Consider the following 21,175-nt stretch of genomic DNA (forward strand, 5'->3'; position numbering starts at 1 on the left):
CCACCCTTAAACCTCCATAGTCCTCAATGTCATAAACCTGTCAAAAACTCCAATCACCCTTCATCTCTACCTATCCATAGCCTTCCCAGAGAACCTTCCTCTTCCTAAATCTTTCAAAGCCTCATAGCTCAATATCGCTCCCACTCCATCTTCCCCTAGAGGTGACTCGCCCATCAGGATCCTAGACACCCCTTCTCTCACTCCTCTACTTGCCCCTAACAGCGCCATCCTGGAAAACCCTCACACAGGCATTTTCTGCCCCTTCTCCTTAACAGACAAGCCTGAACCCCAATTCCATGCTTTCTCTCCAAACAACCTTGACACCTTCCCCCATATATCCAATAAGTACAATTTCTTCCCCACCACAGACAATTGCACACCATCATCCAAGGTCTTCCTGTAATCAAATCTAATGTCTTAATGCACCAGTAAAAGAAAAACTGCCAACTAAGAAAAAAACCTGCATTTCCCTGTTCTCTTTCTACGTGCTCTGTCTTTGGCTGCTGACTTCATTGCCCCACACCATATTCTCTTATTAGCAAGCTCTGTCCAAACTGCACAAGCCCCTGCCCATTACTTCTTCAACTCTCAAATCCTGTTTTATTTGGTTAAGAAGCACTGGACATGGCAGCTGAACCAAGTCATTTTCACCCAGATTAATGACTATTAAATTGATAAACCCTCCCTTTCTGCAAATCAGTGAAAATGGTCAGAAGTTGATACCAACTCATACCCCTATTCCCGATCAATCAACCCTTATTCCCTCCACCCTTATGGCCAACTGCTTCCTCATAGACAACTACTTCGCTCGATAAGCCATTCATTTCACGAAGGAATGACCACAATTCCAAATGCAGTTCCCGTTATTCTCTTGCCCCCAACTTACATAGAAAAATATTTTTAAATCATGTCAAAACAAAATGCACCAACATTCCAGACAAATGTCTCTAAAATCCCACTGGAGAAAGTTGTGGAAAAACGATGTTGTGGGTCATGCGCCCCAACACGAGCACCCACAAGTAACCTTAAACCCACCCATCTCTGGTGGCCTTTATCTATATCCTCTGCTGATATTAGTGTCCAATAGTGGGACAGCTGTGTGAATGTCACATCAGGATCTGTCGCATCACAGTCTGATGTGATGTTTTACACTACAGCGTGTCCAATGTCCCACTCACAAGCATAAATTATGTCAGACCTCTGCATCAACTTAACTCTCAACTTCTTCCTCTACCACTCTGGCAATGGTGAATTGAGTAGGTGAGCAGGGTCCAGTTTGGGAACACTTCTTTTACACTGGGATCTTGAGCTACTGTGGTTGTTAGAGGAAATTCTACAGTTTTTCTACCTCCAGTCAGAGTAATTTTATGGTTTGTGACACTAGTTAAAGTAAACTGCAGGTTCATCTGTATCTTCTCCTGTTATGGTGAGCAAGTGCATCATAGCAAGATTCCCTCCTACGGAGGCTGTCCTCCAGGTGTTTCCCTGACTTCCAGCCTGGATCGATGATTCTATGTAGACATATTTTTTGAGACACTATCTTTTCATCTTTGATTTCACTGTCACTGGTTGTAAACTTGAGAGTATTACAATTCATAAACGTCCAAGATGCAATTGAGACTTTTAAATACAACATCTAAAGAAATGCCATTTTCTACAAGTCCTCTCATGCACATTTTAAATGCTTGCGAGTCTGAGCATCTCCATCAAACATAGCACTGTGCACATAAATGCATACTTAATAACACAGGCATCATACACGTAACACCAACAATCTCCTGTACCCACACTCTCTTGTACTAATGCACAGGTAGGTTCACTGCATAAGAACATGTACAGACACGCTGCTAACACATTACCACCTCTTCCGGCTTTCTTATCACAGTCCTTACTTTATTAAGTAAAGACTGACGAAGAAGGAGTCTTGTACTCGAAGTAATGAAGATTACTAGTAAGTAATGTGGCCTTGTCCAACTTCTTTGTCCCAGTCCTTAATTGATGAGAGCTCACCTCATGAAGTGAGGACTGTGAGGAGGAAGCAAAGGATTACAGTGATGCTCAAGAGAGCTGTGCTGGCCCTGACTGGTGAATACATATTTAGCTGACAGTCAAAGTCTGCTGAAGTTAAAGATATTAAGGTCCATCTAGAAAGAAGTGAAAGGTGACAGAAGTAGCTCCTATTCACTGTATGAATGAGGTCCAGCAGTAAGGGTGGGGAATAACGTGAGAACTCACTTCTGAAAATCTCAGACAAGAGCCCCAGGGAAAAGTACAGAAATAGTCTGAAAAAAATGCAAGTAGTAGCAGCTTCAATCAACCTCTTATCCTGATCTTAGCAACCCCCCAAATCCATTTTTCAGGTCGAATAACTGGAACGTCAGGCAGCGAGGTGTGATAATCGAAGGGGATAAGTCACTTCAGTCCTAGGAAGGAAGAAAATATACTGGAGTAAAGTAGGAGAAATATCCTAATTAGAAAGCCGCTCAGGGGTAGCTGAGAGAGCACCACTGATGGAAGCAAAAGTTGCAATACATAAGGTTAGCGAAATATGGGGATAATCCCAACGAAAGCATGTGGGTGAGGGGGAGAGAAAGAATTTATGGGGGACATGGCAATCCAGACCCTGCAGTCAAAACATAAGACCCAAACTCTTTCTATCCACACACAGCATCAATAAACCTAATTTTTCCAGGTTGTGCAGGCATATCAAACCAATTTACATTTATTTTAGTCCAGGTCAAAACGATACACCCTTTCCCACTCACTGATCTGCTAGGTCGTAAAGTAGTACAATCCAGCTGAAGATTCCCCTGCTCATAGATCATAAAAGGTGGTAGTGGCAGGGATAGCAAGTGCCAAGAGGAATGAGTTGCTGGAAGTAATTGAATCCCAGAAGGCAGAAATCATGGAGCTATAAATAGCTTAAAAGACGCTCTCCGACTGATCCCCCTAGAGATGCTATTCCAGAATAGGACATCACAGCCTCTACTGACTAAGTAAGGAGAACTGTGAAGAGCGAATTGCTAGTCCTGTCTCAGTGCACTCAGAAAAAGGTCAGTAAGAGAACTCAAAAAAGTTAGCCCCCAATGACCAAACAAAGCCTTAAGAAAACCAAAACTGGTCAAAGAAATCCCTTGAAGAATCTCAACAACCCCAATAGGAGTCCTCAGAAGAAATATTCTGATATAAAATAGTTAAATGGCAGAAATTAGCAATCTAGAGATTCAGTACCTGATCAATGACAGGAGGAGGTTCATCATTGGGAACCTGTCCAGAACGGATAGGTATGAACCCCGGATGCACTAAAGAACAAATGTTTGTCCTGCTTGATGGAAAAAGCAGGCTCATGTTTGGTGTGGGCACAAGAGGCAAATTTCTACTGAGAGTCTATATTCCAGAAATGAACCTTCATAACGAATAGTCAAACAATGGTGTATGGGCAATCTTGAAGACTTTTTTGATCACTTTAAGGACTTAAGGTTGAGAACTGCTAGAATTTAAATGGTTCTGGGCCACGCACAGAAGGTGAGAAAGAAGCAAATTCCCACAGAATAATTGACTTCTCAATGTCTGTCCTTCTTGTTTTGTTCACTCTCATTTTCATGCACTTATTTCCCTTGAAGAAAGAAGTCTTGAGTTTTGGGAAAAGTCCCCTGTGATGACAAAAGACACCATTATGAGTTGCTTGTAGTCACCAATGAGTCTGGTAACGGGATTATGAGTAAATGAGGTACACCCTGGTCAGTTTCTGCCTGACTAATCAAAGCAGCTGAAAATGCGGTTGAGAATCAGAATTAACGGTTGTACGTCGGAACAACTCATGCATTTACCACGCATGCCGTTACTCCACAGTCTTTACAACGAATGCGTGTTTACAAGGCAATCCTGTATCGCGCATATGGTTACAACGGCATGCCTTAGGGAAAGCTCTGGCCTTTGGAGCGGTATAATTTACTAATACAACTCCAGGCTGTGCAACAGTAGGGAAAGAGTTAGCCTTTAAAGTCCAACGCCACTTTCCTTAAGGCATATCGCTGTAATGATATGCTTGGTAAAGGAATGCGTGGTAAAGACGCATCCATTGTAACGCCTGTGTTGTATCGGCAGCATGTATTTTGCACTACGTTGTAAATGCTGTTTTCCAAAAATAACCAGGGGAATTGCAAGCTACAAATCCGATTACAACAGTTATTCCCCATTTCTAAGTAGTCCCTCAGATTCCCACCAGTAATGGTATGGTACTAGTTGTTAATAGTAACTCTCGGGCCGAAATTATAGGATTTATTACTGGGAGATCTAGCATAGACCCTATAGAAGTATTTGTGCTGCAGTCTTCCATTTTCTATTGGCAGAGATAATACCTGAAACAGAAGACGAGTTTTGTATGGATTTTTTTTAAATACTCTTTTTATTGTATGGTTATTGACTTATTTTGTTTTCTCCTTTTGTGCCAAGGCCAGTAAACCAAAAGCATAATAAAAATGTTATTAAAAAATTAAACAATCAGTGTATTGTGTTCTTTGTACTTGTGTGGAAGGGAACACTGCCCAGCCACCGAGAAGATATAAAAGGATGCATGAATACTTAACAGATCTATTTTTTGAGCTATTCATTTTTTCAGTCCTTTCTCTTTCGGCCATCCTACCTCATAACCACTCGCCTAATATTTCCTCAATTTTATGATAGTACTAAAAATGAGTTGCCTCCTTGCTTACTGAATTTGAAAATATGAACATATAATTCTACCTTTTCTTTGCCTTTCTGGTTGCTTTTGTTGCATCTGTTAGCTCTTTAAAAAATATCTCTGCATACATGTTTGTGTGATCCCTTTTACTTTCTTTCTTCTGTTTTTTTAAATATATTGTTTGTATTTGTCATTAATCTTTTTTATTACTGACGGCCTGATTACGAGTTTGGCGGTCTTGGAGAAGGACAGTCACGCCAGCGCCCTGCTCAAAGACCGCCAAACCCATAGTCTGGCCGTCTGCCGTATTCTGATTGGAATGCAGGCTGGGTGTCCTGTGGTGGCTAGCACACAGCGGTGCCTTTCAAAGGTTTGCATGTGAGCCTTAGAAATGCAGCGCTGAGGGACCGCCTGCCGGTACAACCATCAAACTCGTAATACAGCAGTTGGACAACTGGTGCGGCGGTTGCTGCAACGCTGGTTTTACAGTCCACTGTACCGCCAAACACAAATCAGGCCCTAAGTTTCTCATTTTTATTCTTGTGCTCAAAGGATAAAAATCCAATTGATAAAAATAATATTAAGATATGTATTTATGTCACAAGCCTCTTTATAGTTTTCAGCCCCTGACAAACGTATTTGTTGATAATTCTACAATAGTCAATGCAGAGCTTTGCTGATCTCTGTGCCTTTTTGTTTAGAAAACGCAAGAATGACTATACAGCTAAAATCCACATGAACCTGGTGGGTTCCATCTTTTTCCTCAATGTTTGCTTCCTGACCAATGAGACCCTGGCGCGAGCTTCTCTGGACAAGCCTGGACTCTGCACGGCCGCTGCTGTCCTGCTCCACTGCTCCCTTCTCTGCTGTTTCACCTGGATGGTGATCGAAGGTTTCCACCTCTACCTTCTGCTCATCAAAGTGTATAACATCTACTTCCGGCATTACCTGCACAAGCTGTGCGCTGTCGGCTGGGGTAAGGGACAGCTTCAACTGCCATCTTGGTAGATATCTGTATAGTGGGTGACAGATCAACACTGATATGGATGTACTAAGAATTGATTCACAAAAAGCATGAGCAAATTGCGCACGCACTTCTTGAGAGTCAATTCTGATTTTGTAAACTGACCCATGTACTCATAGGAGTGTTTGGTAAATCGTCATTTGAAGTGTGTCGCAATTCGACCTACCTCATCACTATTCTTGAGGTTGGTCACAAATTTGACTTGCTCTGATAGGATGCCATCATAGGGGTGGTGGCCTGCTGGGGTCAGCAGACCATTGTGTCTGTTATTAAAGAACATTTTGCTTTAAATGCAGACCGTTTTCCTTAAAGGAAAAAGGTCTGCATTTAAGAAAAAAATATACTTATTCCCAAAAAAATTAAGAGTTGGCACTGCCCACTCCCAAACAAAGTTTTTATTTACCTTCACACAGGGAAAGGCACCCACACAGACCCCTTCCCCTTTCCAAATGGATTACCACATCCTTTGAGGAGTTGGTCACCTATCATTGGTTTACGACCAAAACTGTGGTTGTAAACCATTGATACATAGCATTGTGAATGGGAATTTAGATGGAACACATTAAACACGCCCCTTTCAAACTGTGATTGGTAATACATTTCTAAACCCATTTTGCAATACAGTAACCAGTAACTGAATTACAAAATGGGTGTAGTACATTAGTAAAAGCCATTAAGTGGTTGCAAAGCCTATGATTTGACTAGTCACAGTCTTTGCGGCCGCTAAATGACTTCATACACCAGGCTGTTATCTTCTAACAGTTGATGTTCATGTTGATCAGAACAGTGACCTTTATCCCCTATTGGATGGGTTGATTGACAGGCATCTCCTGTGTGTCAGTATGAGAAATAGGTGTCCCTGTTTGGTCAGTATGACTGATGGGCATGTTGTGTATTTGAGCTATCCTTTGGGGGGTGCGGAGGCGCATGAGCCGTTGTTGACAGGGTCAGGTGACAAGCTTCCCCTGTGGTTGGGTTCATTTCAGAAGCCTCAGTCTAACTGGTGTGAGTAACACGTGTTGCTCTTTTGGTTAGAGTGCATGCCATCGTTAGCTCGGTTGAATGTGGCTGTTTGAGAGACGTCCGTTGAGTGTGTTTTCTACTGTCAGTTAGAATGGATGGCAGGTAGGTTCAACAGATTGATAGAATAACTAGTGGTCACAGTTTTCTGTGTTGAATGCAAGCAGCATTTGATCCTGTGAGCAGTGTTGACTGCTATAGTGGTAGTGATTCAGCTCAAGTGGGTGTAAATCATCTATCTTAGGTGGAATGAGGAGCTGCACACCGCCCAAAATGGTAGACGTTGCTTCTCTGTTACACAGCAGTTAGTGGATCATGATAGCACTCTGTTGTTAATGAAGAAAGGGGGAAGGAGTGTTTACATTTTTAAAGCATTTGTCTTTTTGGGTCAATAAAGTTAGTGAAGAAATATATTGTTATTGGCTATGGCTGAGACACATCTGTGTCAAATTTCAGCTATTGTCTCTGATAGACATAGCGTTCAGGTAACCCCTGAGTCAAGGAACACCTTCATCTAATTTTGGATGTTTAGGCCCGGATTACGAGTTGCTTAGTACTTGTGGGGTGCAAATTTCACACATGTAATTATTGTTACTATATGTGATCCCCCACAGTACTGTGTAATTATGAGTTAAACACCTTGGATTGGGGAATAATGGTGTAGACCTGGAGTTACTGTGCAATATTTTGGATGGTATTTCCATGCCAGAGGGGGTAAACACATTTACCACCTGCTGTAAGAAGGTGGTAAATGGGAGCTATGGCTTCTGTCAGGGGCCGGGGTGGAAGGAGTGGGGTTAGAGAAAGGGAAGAGAAGTTGTGACAGGAGGGAGCTTTGCATGTTCCCTCACCTTGTCAGAGAAAAAGATCACCAGGGACAGCAGCCAAGCTGAGGCTTGGCTGCTGTTGTAGCCAAAGTCACTTATGATTTTACCAGTTAAAATTGTGTCTGGTGTTTCCACACCTGGGAAATCCGGGTACAGAAGCACTGTGCCTTTTGCGTTCTTGGACTTCAAGTTTCACATCAGACATTGTACATATAAGGCCATATTACATAAGTGCCTCAAGGGCGCAATGGGCGTTTGCGCCCACTTTGCACACCCGGGGGTACTTTCGTATTACAGAAGGGGTCGCAGACGCTTGTGCGGCCCCTTCTGTAATACTGATAGCACTGGCGCACATAAAGCTCCAGCGCTATCTTCAGGAGCGTTCCCTCGTTTGCATGGGGGCGTGCCCCATGCAATGAGGAGAATCCGTTTACCTCTGTGCCCGCACCCTATTACAGACGCAGGTGTAGAGGCAAAGAAGCACTCAGGGGGTGCACTGACAGTGCACCACCTAAAAGGAGGCGCACTGTCAGTGCACCCCTGAGAGCATTCCTCTGGAGGGGGAAAAGGGAGTCCCATGGACCCCCTAGACATTCCCTTGCAGGCGGGTGCAGTCACTGACTGCACCCGCCAGCATGGGGATCTCTAATCCCCTTTAAAATTGCAGGTGGATTGCCGCATGCACTGTGTAAACACGAAGCAGCTTCAGAGCAGCCGCTTCGTTTTTCACATGAATGCGCTGCCCCCAGGGCAGCGCGAGTTCCTGGCTGCACTTGTAATAGGGTGCACTTTCCCTGTTTGCGCCTGGCGCACCTGTTTTAAGGTGCGCTGGGCACAAACAGGGAAAGTGCGCCCTTTACATAATAGAGCCATGGCACCTAATATTACATACAAAGTTCTATTGGTTAGAATACAAGAGCTGGCTATGAATGCCACCCCAAGTCTTAGGGCCACTGCACAAGAATGTAGACGTTATTTGTTCTTCCCATTAAGGCCCTCATTAGGAGTTAGGTTTATTTCACTCAGAGCAATAACTCTGGGTGAAATTCTACAAATCGTAATTACAAGTCTCTCTGAGACTGGAATTATTGTTTCAGCAAGCTCTGGAATGAATAATGAATAATTTTGAGTGCAGAGACACTAGGCACGTCTTTGCTGCTGTAGGAGCCGGGACTGCGGGTATCAGTACAGTTGGCTCTTGCGCGACCCTGCCTGGCCCCTGCAGCAGCATGGGAAGAACAGAGCAAGCTCCCCTTGGCAGACAGAGGCGTTCCTAAATCCCCTAGGCTGCACTAAAAGCAAGCATTGGGAAAGCCAATAGGTCTCGGCAATCCAAGAGGTATAGGCGTCAATGTTAATGTCTAAAGGCATTGCCAATGTTTCGTCTGAATAGGACACTTTACCCCACACACTTTTACTCTGCATGCCATTACCCTGCAGTTTTTACACTGCAAACATTTTTACAACGCAGGGCTTTACAACGCAATCCATTACAACCCATTCCCCATTACAATGCAATTTATTATTCTAACTCCAGGGGGGCGTTACTCTGGGGAATGCGTTGTAATAGTTTGCAGTGTAAAGCCCTGCATTGTAAAAGATTTTGCGGAGTAAAAGATGCGGGGTAATGGCATGCGGAGTAACGCATGCGGGGTAAAGGATGTTTCCCGTTTTGTCAGTGCTATTGGCACATCATGGCAGTCATGCGCACTCGGTGCCAGGGAAGGCCTGCCCTCCTTGCAATGTCTCAAGCAGAGCATGTAGTGTGCCCTTGCCCCTCCAGGGGCGGAGCACAGAAAGCAGCTCTGCAGACATGCATCATGATAGAGAAGCGACATCTCCACAGCAGTTCTCCATTTAAAATGGCATCATGTAATAACAATGTTATTTAGATTAGAAGGCATACTGTAAGCAATTGTTTTTTGTTACTGTGGTCTACATGCATGCGTTATGCATGAAACAATGTATATGTTCCTACTGACTATGTTCTTTTCCACTATATGTTTCTTGTTCCATGCACGTGGAAGAGATCAATAAAAGGTATAAAAGGAAATGTAGGTTGGTAAATATAACATAGTCACTGTTGCTTCCAGGCGATGTCAGCCTTTAATTTGATGGATGTGACAAGTGAAAATCAAGTGAAAAGGCATGATAAAATAATACGTCAAGGGGATATGTAAATATAAACTAGCACTTTTATGTATTTCATAGAGGCTTTATGTGACTGCATGCCTGAAATCTGAAAAGTGAAACCAATGTAAAGCCTTTTTTTTCAGTATTTTGAAAGTAAATCAGAATTAAAGGTAATGTTGCACTGGCAAATCATTGCATTTATTTGTACCCTGATTTGCTGGTGAAACATTTTTAATTGTGATTCTGCCCAAAACACACCCTTAACCCCTTCGGTGCTCATGACGGAACGGTTCCGTCATGAGCCACGGTTGAGCTGTGCTCATGACGGAACCGTTCCTTCATGACCACGCCCGCGCAAGATTCCGTCAGCACAGCGGCGGAATTTGCGCAGCATGGAAGGGGTTAAATCACTCTTCTATCACTGCAATGGAAAGAGTTTACTTAAGTATGTATTTACAAAGATAAGCATGCGATTAAAAGCCTTCGTTTAAGCGTATGTTTATCAATTAAATCAGATGAAGTCAGAATTAAAAGTAATGTTTTACTGGCAAATCAAAATACAAATTAAACGCAGTATGTTGAAAGTATTTAACTTTGATTTGCCGGTGCAACATTACATTTAATTATGAATGTGTGTGAATTACTTTTGCAACATATGCTTAAAATAAGGCTTTGCATCACTTGATTTGTTTGTAAACACACACCCAAATAAAGTCTTTGCATTGAAAAGATAGTGTGATTTAGCCTAGTGTTTTGAAGTCAATCACGGGCACTCAAAGTTACAAGTATGTCATACCGATGTCGTACCTGAGTGTTAACGTACACCAATCATATATAAAAAAGCTAAACAGGTGCTCTCGGAAAACAGTGTCTGCCAGTTGACCTTGGTCTTTGAATGCACAGAAAATGTGTAGAGATAAGAACAAGATTTACAGGCCTGTTTACAGAAACGACTAAAAGCCTTTGTTTCAGCATATGTTGTGCAATTAAATCACATGATCTCAGAATTAAAAGAAATGTTGCACCGGTAAATCTAAATAGAAAATAAACGCAGTATGTTAAATGTATTTAACTTTGATTTGCCGGTGTAACATTACATTTAATTATGAATGTGTGTGAATTTCTTTTACAACATGCACTTTAACAAAGGCTTTGCAGCACTTGAGTTTGTTTGTAAACACGTACCCAAATAAAGTGTTTAAAATGAAGTGGTAGCAGTGCCATTTAGCCACGTGTTTTAAAATCCAATCTCGGGCTCTCAGAATTACCAGTATATTATACCGATGCCAGACCCGAGTGTTGACATACACCAATCACGTGTACAATGCATGTGAATTACTTTTACAACATGCGCTTAAACAAATGCTATGCATTGCTTGGTTTTTGTTTGTCAACACACACCCAAATATAGATTTTAAATTGAAGTGATAGAAGTGTGATTTAGCCCCGTGTTTTGAAAGTCAATTATGAGCACGCAGAATTACAAGTACATCATGCTGATGCCCGACCTGAGTGTTGACGTACACCAATCATATGCAAAATAGTTAAACAGCCGACCTCAGAAAATAGCGTCTGACAGCTGGCCTCGTTCTTTGAATGCACAGCAAATGTGATGAGATAAGAACAAGATTTACAGGCCTGTTTACAGTGAGTGAAAGCATGAGGACTCGTGTTAAGTGCGCTTTAACAAAGAAAAAAGTAGTTCCTGAAACAGATCCTAAAATGGAAGCAGTGGAGGGACAGTATAATTAGTCCATGCTCTCGGGGAGGGCTAAACACAGGAAGAGGCATGACAAATGCCTGCTATGGACAAATGGGGAGAAAGATTATGAGAGTGACGATGAAGACAGCAAATGGGAAGCCTATGGGCAGGCTGAAGCCCACAAAGTATATACAAAATGGCTCTTCAAGACAGCGCATGTGCTGTATAGCTGAGACCTACAAACAAAGGTTAAAGGGATGTTATAGTTCGGTGAACACTTCATTTAAAACATACTATTTTAAGTTTAATAAAACCACTGAAATTCACGAGTTATAGTCATCTCAGATAACTATAACTCATGTCCTAAAGTAACTATACCTCGCACCCTCGTCATGCACTGCAACATCTGAAATGACATAATTGATGACAACACTGTGCATGCTGGGGGCGCAGGTAATCCGCTGTGTGTGCTTTACAACTCCAGATTTCAGGACGAGCTGCTGCATTAGGATAATGGCATTCTGCTCTGAGTAGGCTTTCAGTCCTGTCAAGCCCTTATCACTCAGGCTCTTGTCTGCATTTGCTGTTGAGGCACTGCAATATAAACCCTGTCCTTATCTAAGGCTAAGGCCCACCAGAGAAGCGTAATGTTTAAACAATCACACATTCCAATGGCAAAGAGTGTGAGGACAACATTTAATGCAAAAATCTGCCAGCAACTTATTTTAAGTTAACACAGCCCCTAGAAACCAGATTCTGTCTTTGTTCCTATTTTCATTCTCCACATCATGAAAGAAAAGTCTCATTATGGCTGATTATTCCAAAGTGCTGAATGTTTATGCACAGATTTCAGTAAAGAACAAAGTCTGTCTCCAGCTCGGGAAGATTTGTTTTCTAATCATGCTCCCTGCATGCAGAGAACTCAGGGAACATATATACAAATAGGCCTCTCTGTTTTTTTGGGGGGGTTCTGCATTTCGTGTCTTGTAGCAAATGTCTTGCTTAACAAATGAGATTTGATCAGCAGAAAACAGCTTAAGTGAACAGATCATCTCTGCTGATGCAGCTGTGCCCCTAAGGATACATTTCAATCAGGTGAATGAGTTGCTTTTCGTTTCTCACCACTGTTCAGAGTATGTGATAATTGCCACTGCTCTGGCCTTAGCGTTTTCACCCTTTCTAAAATACAACAGTCTGTGTGCTTTCATAAAAAAGCATTCGCAACACCAATGTGTCTCGACTATGTGAGAGCTATTGGCTTTGCAAATGTCTTTGGCCTTGTTGTAGAGCAGTGTGGCTACTGTGCAGCATGGTTAAAAGTTACATTTAAAAAAAGCACTATGTGTTATATGTTACCTTCCCACATCATAGGGATTTTGAAAATAAATGTTTATAATGTCTTTTTAAATAACTTTTAGCCATGCTGCTGTATCTAAAAGTAATTATCCTTTCACATCATCAAGCCCAAGTGGGGTAACTACTATATCACAGTCAATTTCTATATTATCATTTTTCTTCTGTTAATTATCAAGTTTAAGAGTTGTCTGGAAACTGTGCTTTAAAAAGAAAAAATATGAGAGCACTGTTAAAATAATGACCTCATACCTACAGGCTGTCAAAGATTTTAAATAGTATACTTTTATTACATTGTTAAGTGTACTGTTAGTTCCTCATTCACATTCAAGCCATCTGGTTTACTTGATTCTAAATCTTTGATATACCTGGACTCTAATTGCTTCAGACTTCTTTCTCTGTCTACAGCTCGTACATTGGCCACAACCCGGTCAATACCAAAATATATTGCCTTTGACCAATCTGCTACACGTTCCAGTCAGGCTGGGGGTTATGGAATATCAGTGCTATCCCACACTTTAGGGGCAATGGCAGTTTTCTGCAAACTATTACAGTATAGAAGGGCAGAGGCCCACAGTGTTGGCTCCGGAGAGCAGCTCACAACTCAACTAACAAACTGGAGAGTTCTACTCATGCACCCTCATGTTATGCAGTCAGCCACTAATACTGTAGCATAACCCGGATTGCATCACCCTCTTTTACTCTAGGGAGTACATTGTTTGCATCTTCACAGGCCATCCAACATGTGAAATGTCTAGTGTTCAGCAGACAAAGCACCTGCTGCAGACTTCAGACACACACATGCATGCTCATATATCTCCAGGGAAAGTGGGCCTATAGAGAAAACACTAGTGAAGGGCATACTGTCTACTACTCTGTTCTTTCACCCAGCTTAAATGTTCTCAGTATCTGAATATTCTTTACTTGTCAGTTTGAACTTCCATCACTTCTGAATTAATCTAATATCTTTCTTTTTATCTCTCTTCCTATCTCACTCGGTGACACTTGTCTTTTTGGATAATCTCATCTCCCTGCAACCCTGGTGCTATCCTCACTCTTCCCACCAACAGGCCTTCCTATTCTCACAGTGATTCTCATCACAATCATTCAGAAAGAAGTTTATGGACCACATACTATCGCCACGGACCAGGGCTACCAGAACAGAACAATGTAAGTATGCTCAGGAAGTATGCTACCTTCCACTTGACTGAATACAAAAATTGCCTTCCGAGCATTGGATTTCCTGCAAAAACAATGGATTAATTGTGTCTCAGTGCAACTTGGTTAAAGGATGACTCAGCAGTTGCCTGTATTGTATTACAATGTAACATTTGCAAAGAACTTACTACCCTTATGTGGGGCGCTGGAGAACTTATTCACACAAATAGCATGCTGCACTGTGTGGTTGGAAGTATGTTGTCTTTGCTTTGAGCCAATGTTGTAAATGTTTCCATATTGTGCATAATGACCACCGAGGTGCGTTCCTTGATGCGTAGAAACAGTAGGTATTGTGCACTGCAGCCCATGTCAGAAGGATCATTTGAGGTTATTACATGTTCATTGACCATCTGCTGCCTAACAGTAAGTGGCACTGTTGCAAGAAACTTTTAAAATACACATTTGTAACTCAAACAGGACCTGGTACTTTCCCACAAATAGTCCAATGCTTTGTTGTCCCAGTTTCGTAAGCACAGCCTTCAGTGTTTCTTTAACGTGTGTCCTCATAACTTAACAAAGATGATGCACAATGCACTAATACAAACACCGACTGCAGCAGTAAAGCAAATATGTGCTCATTAGAAAGGTTTGGACTCAATAGCAACACTGACTGGATTCATTTCATGAAATTAACTACAACACATTACTAGAAAACTGCTTGCTACTGTGTGTAGCATCTCCCTCAAGGGAAAATAAGCATTGACAAAGACCATTGATATGTTTTTTACATAAAACCTTTTTCAAAACTTCACTAACAAACAGCACAGGTACAAAAAGGGTAGCTAAGGTACATACTGTCTCACACACAGAGATACTGTGCAATACATGCTGCACAGTGCAAGCTTCCTTCACATCTACAGCACAAGCGCAGACATGGAAGCTTACCTTGTAAACCGAAGAGTTAGCATAAGAAAGACCAGTGCAGGTTCTCTGCTCCTAAAGTATCTTTGAGTTCTAAAACTGGATTAGTTTGAATAGGTAAACAATATATGACAAGGCCGCATAGAGAGTGAAATCAAAGTTTGAAGGCAGAGAAAGAGGTAGTAAAGCCAAAAGAAAAGACAATTCCTGTTCCAACTTTATGCACAGATCGCTGGTAAGGCCACACCTAGAGCAGAGTCTCTAATTCAGAACTGCTCGTGTGGGACATTGGGTAGTTCTTAGGACTTTACCTGGACTGTTGTTACCACCTTCAGAGGCCACACTTGGTGCAGTGTGTCCAGTTCATGAGGCCACATCAGTTTGTTGTATAGTTTCTGGAGGGGTCCCTGGTGTATTGTGTTAAGTGCTTGAAGTCCAATCTGTACTATTGAGTTTACTTCTTAATGCCTGACCCTGGCTTCTAATTTTAGAGGCCACGCCTGGTAGTTCATGTCCCTGTCTTGAGGCCACATCTGGCATTTTTATTTTGGCACTGGAAGCCACCTCTAGAATGTTGTATCTGGGGAGCACCTCTGTATGTATCGCGTCCAGTTTGTTTTGTGTAACGTCTGTTTATTGAAAGTGCGTCCAGTTTTATAGGCCTAATCTCTAAATCTTTTGTTCAGTTCTGAAGGCTAATCCTGGTGAAATATATCCAGTCCTTGAGGACACATCTGGAGTGATGTATACAGTTATTGAAGCTTCATTTGCATGTTAGTGTGTGGGGGAGGCTGGGACTCCAATCACAGCAGAGACCATTCAAATGCAATGCAGCCTTACAGAGAGAACACGCATATACTTATTTTTCATGCTGTACTGTATTGTATTATTTATATGGTCTTCATACCCCTTGAGGACCCAGAGTAGTTTGGCAATGGTCGTGTGAACAGGGACCGCTTTTATTATGAATGGAAGGTAGAGGATGTGTTTATAGAACAGCCCGTGGGCAGAATGTTGGGAATTATGCTGTAGGGTTTGAGATGCGCTTCAAACTTATGAAGCGAGCTTCTAGCAACTCTTATGCGTGGATGCAATTCAGGTAACTATTTTAGGGATAGAGGCACTGCTTACACATACGTACCTATTTCCTAAGACTGAGCTTGACCGGTAATGGCATGTGAAAGTAGCTAGTGCGCAATGCTGTCAGGGAATGAAGGACCATCAGCTGAGACATTCTGGAGTGGAGTTCTCTAGTTTGGAAGTGTGCTTGCAGTTTGCATTGAAGAAAGATCTGATTGGAATCGCCTTGTGTGGATGCAGAGGGCCTTAAATTGTATAGACCTTGGCATAAGCAAACCAGTTGAGTGCTTGAGGGGCAGGCGTGATGTGCTAACTCACACGTAAGAATAGGAGTTGGTTGGCAGCTACTTTCCAAATTTGCTGAAACCTGCAGAGTATGTAGAGTGGGCCACCAATGTAAAGTATTGTTGATAACAGTCTATGCACAGCAACCCACTGCTGTCCAATTTCCAAACTTGCACACTCTTGAAACTCGTGAGAAAAATTGCTTCAGCCGAGCATGGTGCAGAAATTAAAACAAGCAGTCATTGGAGGCTGCTGGATTCAGCATCCACTCCTTCACCTATTTTCTACAGTAACATGACTGAGTAGATCTGTATTTGCTCTAGAAAGAGATCCACTGACAATTAAACCAAACTTTAATCTCAGTATTGTTTTAGTGCTCAAAAGCACTTACATCTTTTGAGTATATCAGCAAAATGCTGTGCAGTAAATAAAGCTGTGTGTGCTGTAAGCAGGCAGTGATTAATAGTGCAAGAACATACCAGCAATCTTTATTATATAGCTTCTTTCTCACCGCTGTTCTATAAGAGTGAAACCTCACCCTGGAAACTCTTAACTTCCTTACTCCCAAAAAGTGAAGTCTCCCCTTGGAGCTGCAGAGAAATCTTATCTTTCACCCCCTTCAGCTACAACTAGGCCCATACCTCCTCCTGTACAATAGCAAACTCAAACTAAGGGCCTAATTTATAATGTGACAGACAGTAGTCTTTTCGTCAGGGTGGCGGAGCATATTACCACCACCATCCTGACGCACTACCATCTGTCAAATTTAGAGATGACCTCCAGCTCAGCAGTTATCTCTGTACATTTAAAGGAACCACAGTCACGGGGGGTCATGGATGTCTGCAGAAATGTTTCTGGGGGGGGGGGGCAACATTTTAACATCATCCATCCTCCGACATGATCTGTGTCAGGTGGGTCACAAGAAACACTGGGGCGCAGGAGGAGCCATGGGGCACAGGAAGCAGGCGCATATGTTCCCTTATACCTTAGGTTTGTTGTGCCACAGCCCTCTCTTTCTTTTGTAGCCTTTTGTCCTTTGGTAGATATCACACCTTCTAGCTGTTGGCAAAGAAAAAAGCAGAGCTGCAGGCAGGAGCGGCTCCTGGCCAAAGGTAGAAAAGCGCAGGCATGCGAAGGGTTCAGAAACCTGATGCAAAAGGTTAATAGAAGCATCAAGCTGCCATTGTCTGATTAGCAATTTCTAATCTGTTTTATGTCACCACTACTGAATGCACCACATTATGGCACAGCAGCCAGTACAGCTGACTCTGGAGTGCTGGGCTCACAGTTAAATCACCGGCGGCAGCTCGGCTCAGCACCATGTGACTCTGGGCAAAAGGTCACTTAATCTCCCCGATGGCCCCCAGCACCTTGAAACCTTAAGGGGTGATATATTTACACTTTACATATGAGGATTATTATTATTCATTCACACATGATCAAGGCACCATAACTGAATTATTGAAAAAACATGTAGAATCAGCATTTAGTGTCCATGTGCACAAAAGAATGACAGTTAAAATATGACAAATGTATTTATTTTGAAAATGTATTAACTTAAATATATTAAAATAAATAATTTTATTTTCTAGCACTCTATTGGAGGAATGTGAAGCTGATCAATGGGACCCTTTATGCGGTCTTTATAGATTTGAAATCAGCATTTGACCTAGTGCCCCGCTCTAAACTTTGGAGGGTTCTCGACGATGCAGGGATAGCACCGGAACTACTAACGTTACTTGTTCGCCTACATGAGAACAATTATGCACGAATTAGGTGGGGAACACAGGGGGGGGTGACTGACACATTTCCTGTAGAGCGTGGTGTTCGGCAGGGATGTGTCTTGGCGCCCACGTTGTTCTCCCTGTTTATAAATGGCATTGTTGAACATCTGAGCCGTTCGCCCACAGATGCCCCTGTATTGGCTGGGTCTTGCGTGCCTGTTCTCATGTTTGCGGACGACACGTTGATAGTTTCACGGACACCAAGTGGCCTGCAGAAGGCACTAAATGCATTTGGTGACTTCTGTCGAGAACGCGGTCTTGAGATAAATACCTCCAAAACTAAGTTTATGTGTTTAAACCAGCGGCAAAATTTTAGAGGTGTTATTAATTTTAACGGTACCCCGCTGGAGCAAGTTGAGGCATTTACATATCTAGGGATATCCCTCCAGAACAACATGAAATGGACTAACCATATTGACATGGCTGCTTTAAAATTTCATCAGCTAGCGGGCGCAATTGTCTCTAAATATAAATCTTCTCTGACAAAACCTATTACTCCAGCCTTGGAAATTTACAATATGAAAGTGATTAATGCTTCATTATATGGTTCGGAACTATGGGGTTTTGGCAACCTGAATCAACGAAGATTAGCAGAAAACAAGTTTTTACGTTGTTTAACAGGAGTTCCCCAAAGTACCCCAATGATTCCATTAGCATATGACCTAGGCAGGAAAAAAGTAGAGGACTTGGCACGATTACGCCCACTCCTTTATTGGCGGCGGATCATGGTAACTCCGGAACTAGCTCATTATGCCATCGCCTTGAAGGATATTATTAGGGCTGATAGTTTTCATTCCATTGCATGGCTTAAAGAAATTAGAGATTTGCTAAAAAAAACTAGAATTAGGGCATCTATGGAATGACCTAAATGGTTTAAGTTTTCCATCTAAGTCTGCACTCAAAAAATTGTACTGGGATATGATTTTGACTTCTGCCTTCAGTTCTGGTCAGAGCTCCAATCTAACAGGTCGTTTTCTTGACGTCAAATTTATTCCATCTTGTGAGGCATTTTGGGATCTTATAGAAAGGCCCATTGATAGAAAACTGTATTTTCAGTTTAGAATTGGGACTCTTCCTGTAAATGCATTCACCTATAGATGGTCACCTATTCAGGACAACAAATGTCCCCATTGTCGAGACTTGATTGAGGACTCTGGTCATCTCCTGTTTGTCTGTCCATTGTATGTTGCTCCACGTCATAGGTGGATAAAACCAGTATGTTTAAATTTGGGAATACGCAGATATAAGGAAGCCCTAAGAATATTTGAATCTGATTGCACCCCTTGTTTGGCTGTTGCTGTTGCAAAATTCTTGGGGTGGGCATGGATAATACGCACCCGTACCCTAAAAATTCTAGAAGCTGGACAATGAGTATTGACACTAAATGTTGTTGATCTATTTTAAATATTAAGATTTTATTTTTTTAATAGATAAATTGATGTTGCTAAAATCATTGGAACTATTCGCCAGCATTATGATTTAATGTAATTTTAAATTCATATATTGTATTTTAAAACAGTATTTATATTTATGGTATTGTTAGGATGTTAGTATGCTTTTATGACATGCTGTCGAATAAAGCTTTGAAATTTGATTTGATAAAATAAATAAAATTAAATATATTAACTTAAATAAAATAACAACTGTTCTCATCCAATTTGGAAAATAAAACATATAAACTTAACCTGGATAACTGTTTCAGGTTAGGAACTGCAAACATATACACTCTTGCTGAAATTTAACAATCACATTTTTCAAGGAGTAGTTTTATGCAGTTTTTATTCACTGGTTAGTGATTTCAAAAAAGGAACTGTAAATGTCTGTAGTCTTGTGCAAATTTATCAATTACTTTTTCAATCAGCTATTGTTTGTTTTCATCAATCTTTGCTTGATGGCTGCTCACTATGCACAAACCTGATGAGCGCTCATCTGACATTGTCGACCTCAACCAGGTTTTCATCCTTCTCATTGTGCTGAAAGACCTTTCCATTGTACAAGTGTCACTGGTAATGCGAGAGCAATACTAATTGCTTGCTGAACTGATGGAAATAAATGTGTGTGGTTTAGCAAATCCAGAAATCCATTATCAAACTGCTCACCCTTCGTTTATCCAGATCTCAAACCATGTGACTGCTTCGGCTTCCAGGTTTTCAATGTCGTAAATTTCTCTGATGTTTGCAATGTGTCATTTGTATTGCTCAAGTGTCATTTTTGCCATGTGTTTTGGGTAAAGTGAGAACAGACTCAAATTGTTCTTGTTTTCATTACCAAACTTGCTTTCTAATGATGCAATGATGGAGTCCATGTATGCCATAGATAAACTGGCAATAATATCCTTCCACATATGAGGAACCAAAATTAGAACAAAATACTTGCCAACCACACTGTCTGGGAACACAAATTTCAATGTTCCATTTTTCTGCCATTGTTTGAACATTTGAAAAGATTTTCTTAAATTTCTCTTCTGATTTTTGGCGGTGATCATGGAACACAGTCAGAAGGTCTTGCGTGTGATTACACCTTTAGAATATCAAGCTGAACAGCTTGGAGATCCTGGCTTACAGGTTCCGATCATGATTAGTAATTTGAAATTATGGACAAGCAAAAGAGAAAGCTCACTGTGCTTGAGGAACATTGCAATTGATATGCATCCTGACATGTTTTTCCTGATGCTGTAGTAACCAGTAAGCTTAATTGCTTAAAAATCTCTTCAAAGTTTGAGCTAAAAATTCTAATGCTCTTGTATTTTGCTGTCCATCGTGTTTCACTCAGCAATGGAACATTGGGAATAAGAGATCTTCTTTTAGGACTCTCACGGAAAAACTTGATGATGGCTTTCGCTGTGCCAATAGAATTCCGTATATGAGGAACAGCATTCAGGTCATTAACAACCAAATGAAGTTTATGTGCAGCATAGTGCACAAAAGCAGCTTTAGGATATTTTCTCTTTATTATGGCTTTAACGTCACATTCCTTTCCTGCCATTGTAGAGCATCCATCATATACTGGGACATGGAGTTTTCTCAGTTTAATCCAAATTCAGAACATGTATCCATAATCATATTTGCAATTGAGATAGCATCCATGTTCTTTAAGGTTGCAACTCCAAGGAATTCTTCTCTGATGACAGCTACAGTGCTACTTGTGTCTACAAAATGTACTCCAAGTGACATCTGTTCTTTTGCGGATATGTCAGCACTTTCA

General features: G+C 41.5%; 1 protein-coding gene across 1 annotated transcript in view; it reads left to right on the top strand.

The window, feature by feature from the left end:
* ADGRG5 (adhesion G protein-coupled receptor G5) overlaps positions 1–21,175 on the top strand; it is a 769,418-nt gene that overhangs the window by 711,463 nt on the left and 36,780 nt on the right. The window contains exons 10-11 of the mRNA XM_085637711.1: positions 5,386–5,660; positions 13,814–13,913. Coding sequence (XP_085493837.1) covers positions 5,386–5,660; positions 13,814–13,913 — 375 coding nt within the window. The remainder of the gene's footprint in view (positions 1–5,385; positions 5,661–13,813; positions 13,914–21,175) is intronic.

This window comes from Triturus cristatus, chromosome 12 (genome assembly GCF_964204655.1).
Source record: "Triturus cristatus chromosome 12, aTriCri1.1, whole genome shotgun sequence".
In the NCBI taxonomy this organism is placed as follows: domain Eukaryota; kingdom Metazoa; phylum Chordata; class Amphibia; order Caudata; family Salamandridae; genus Triturus; species Triturus cristatus.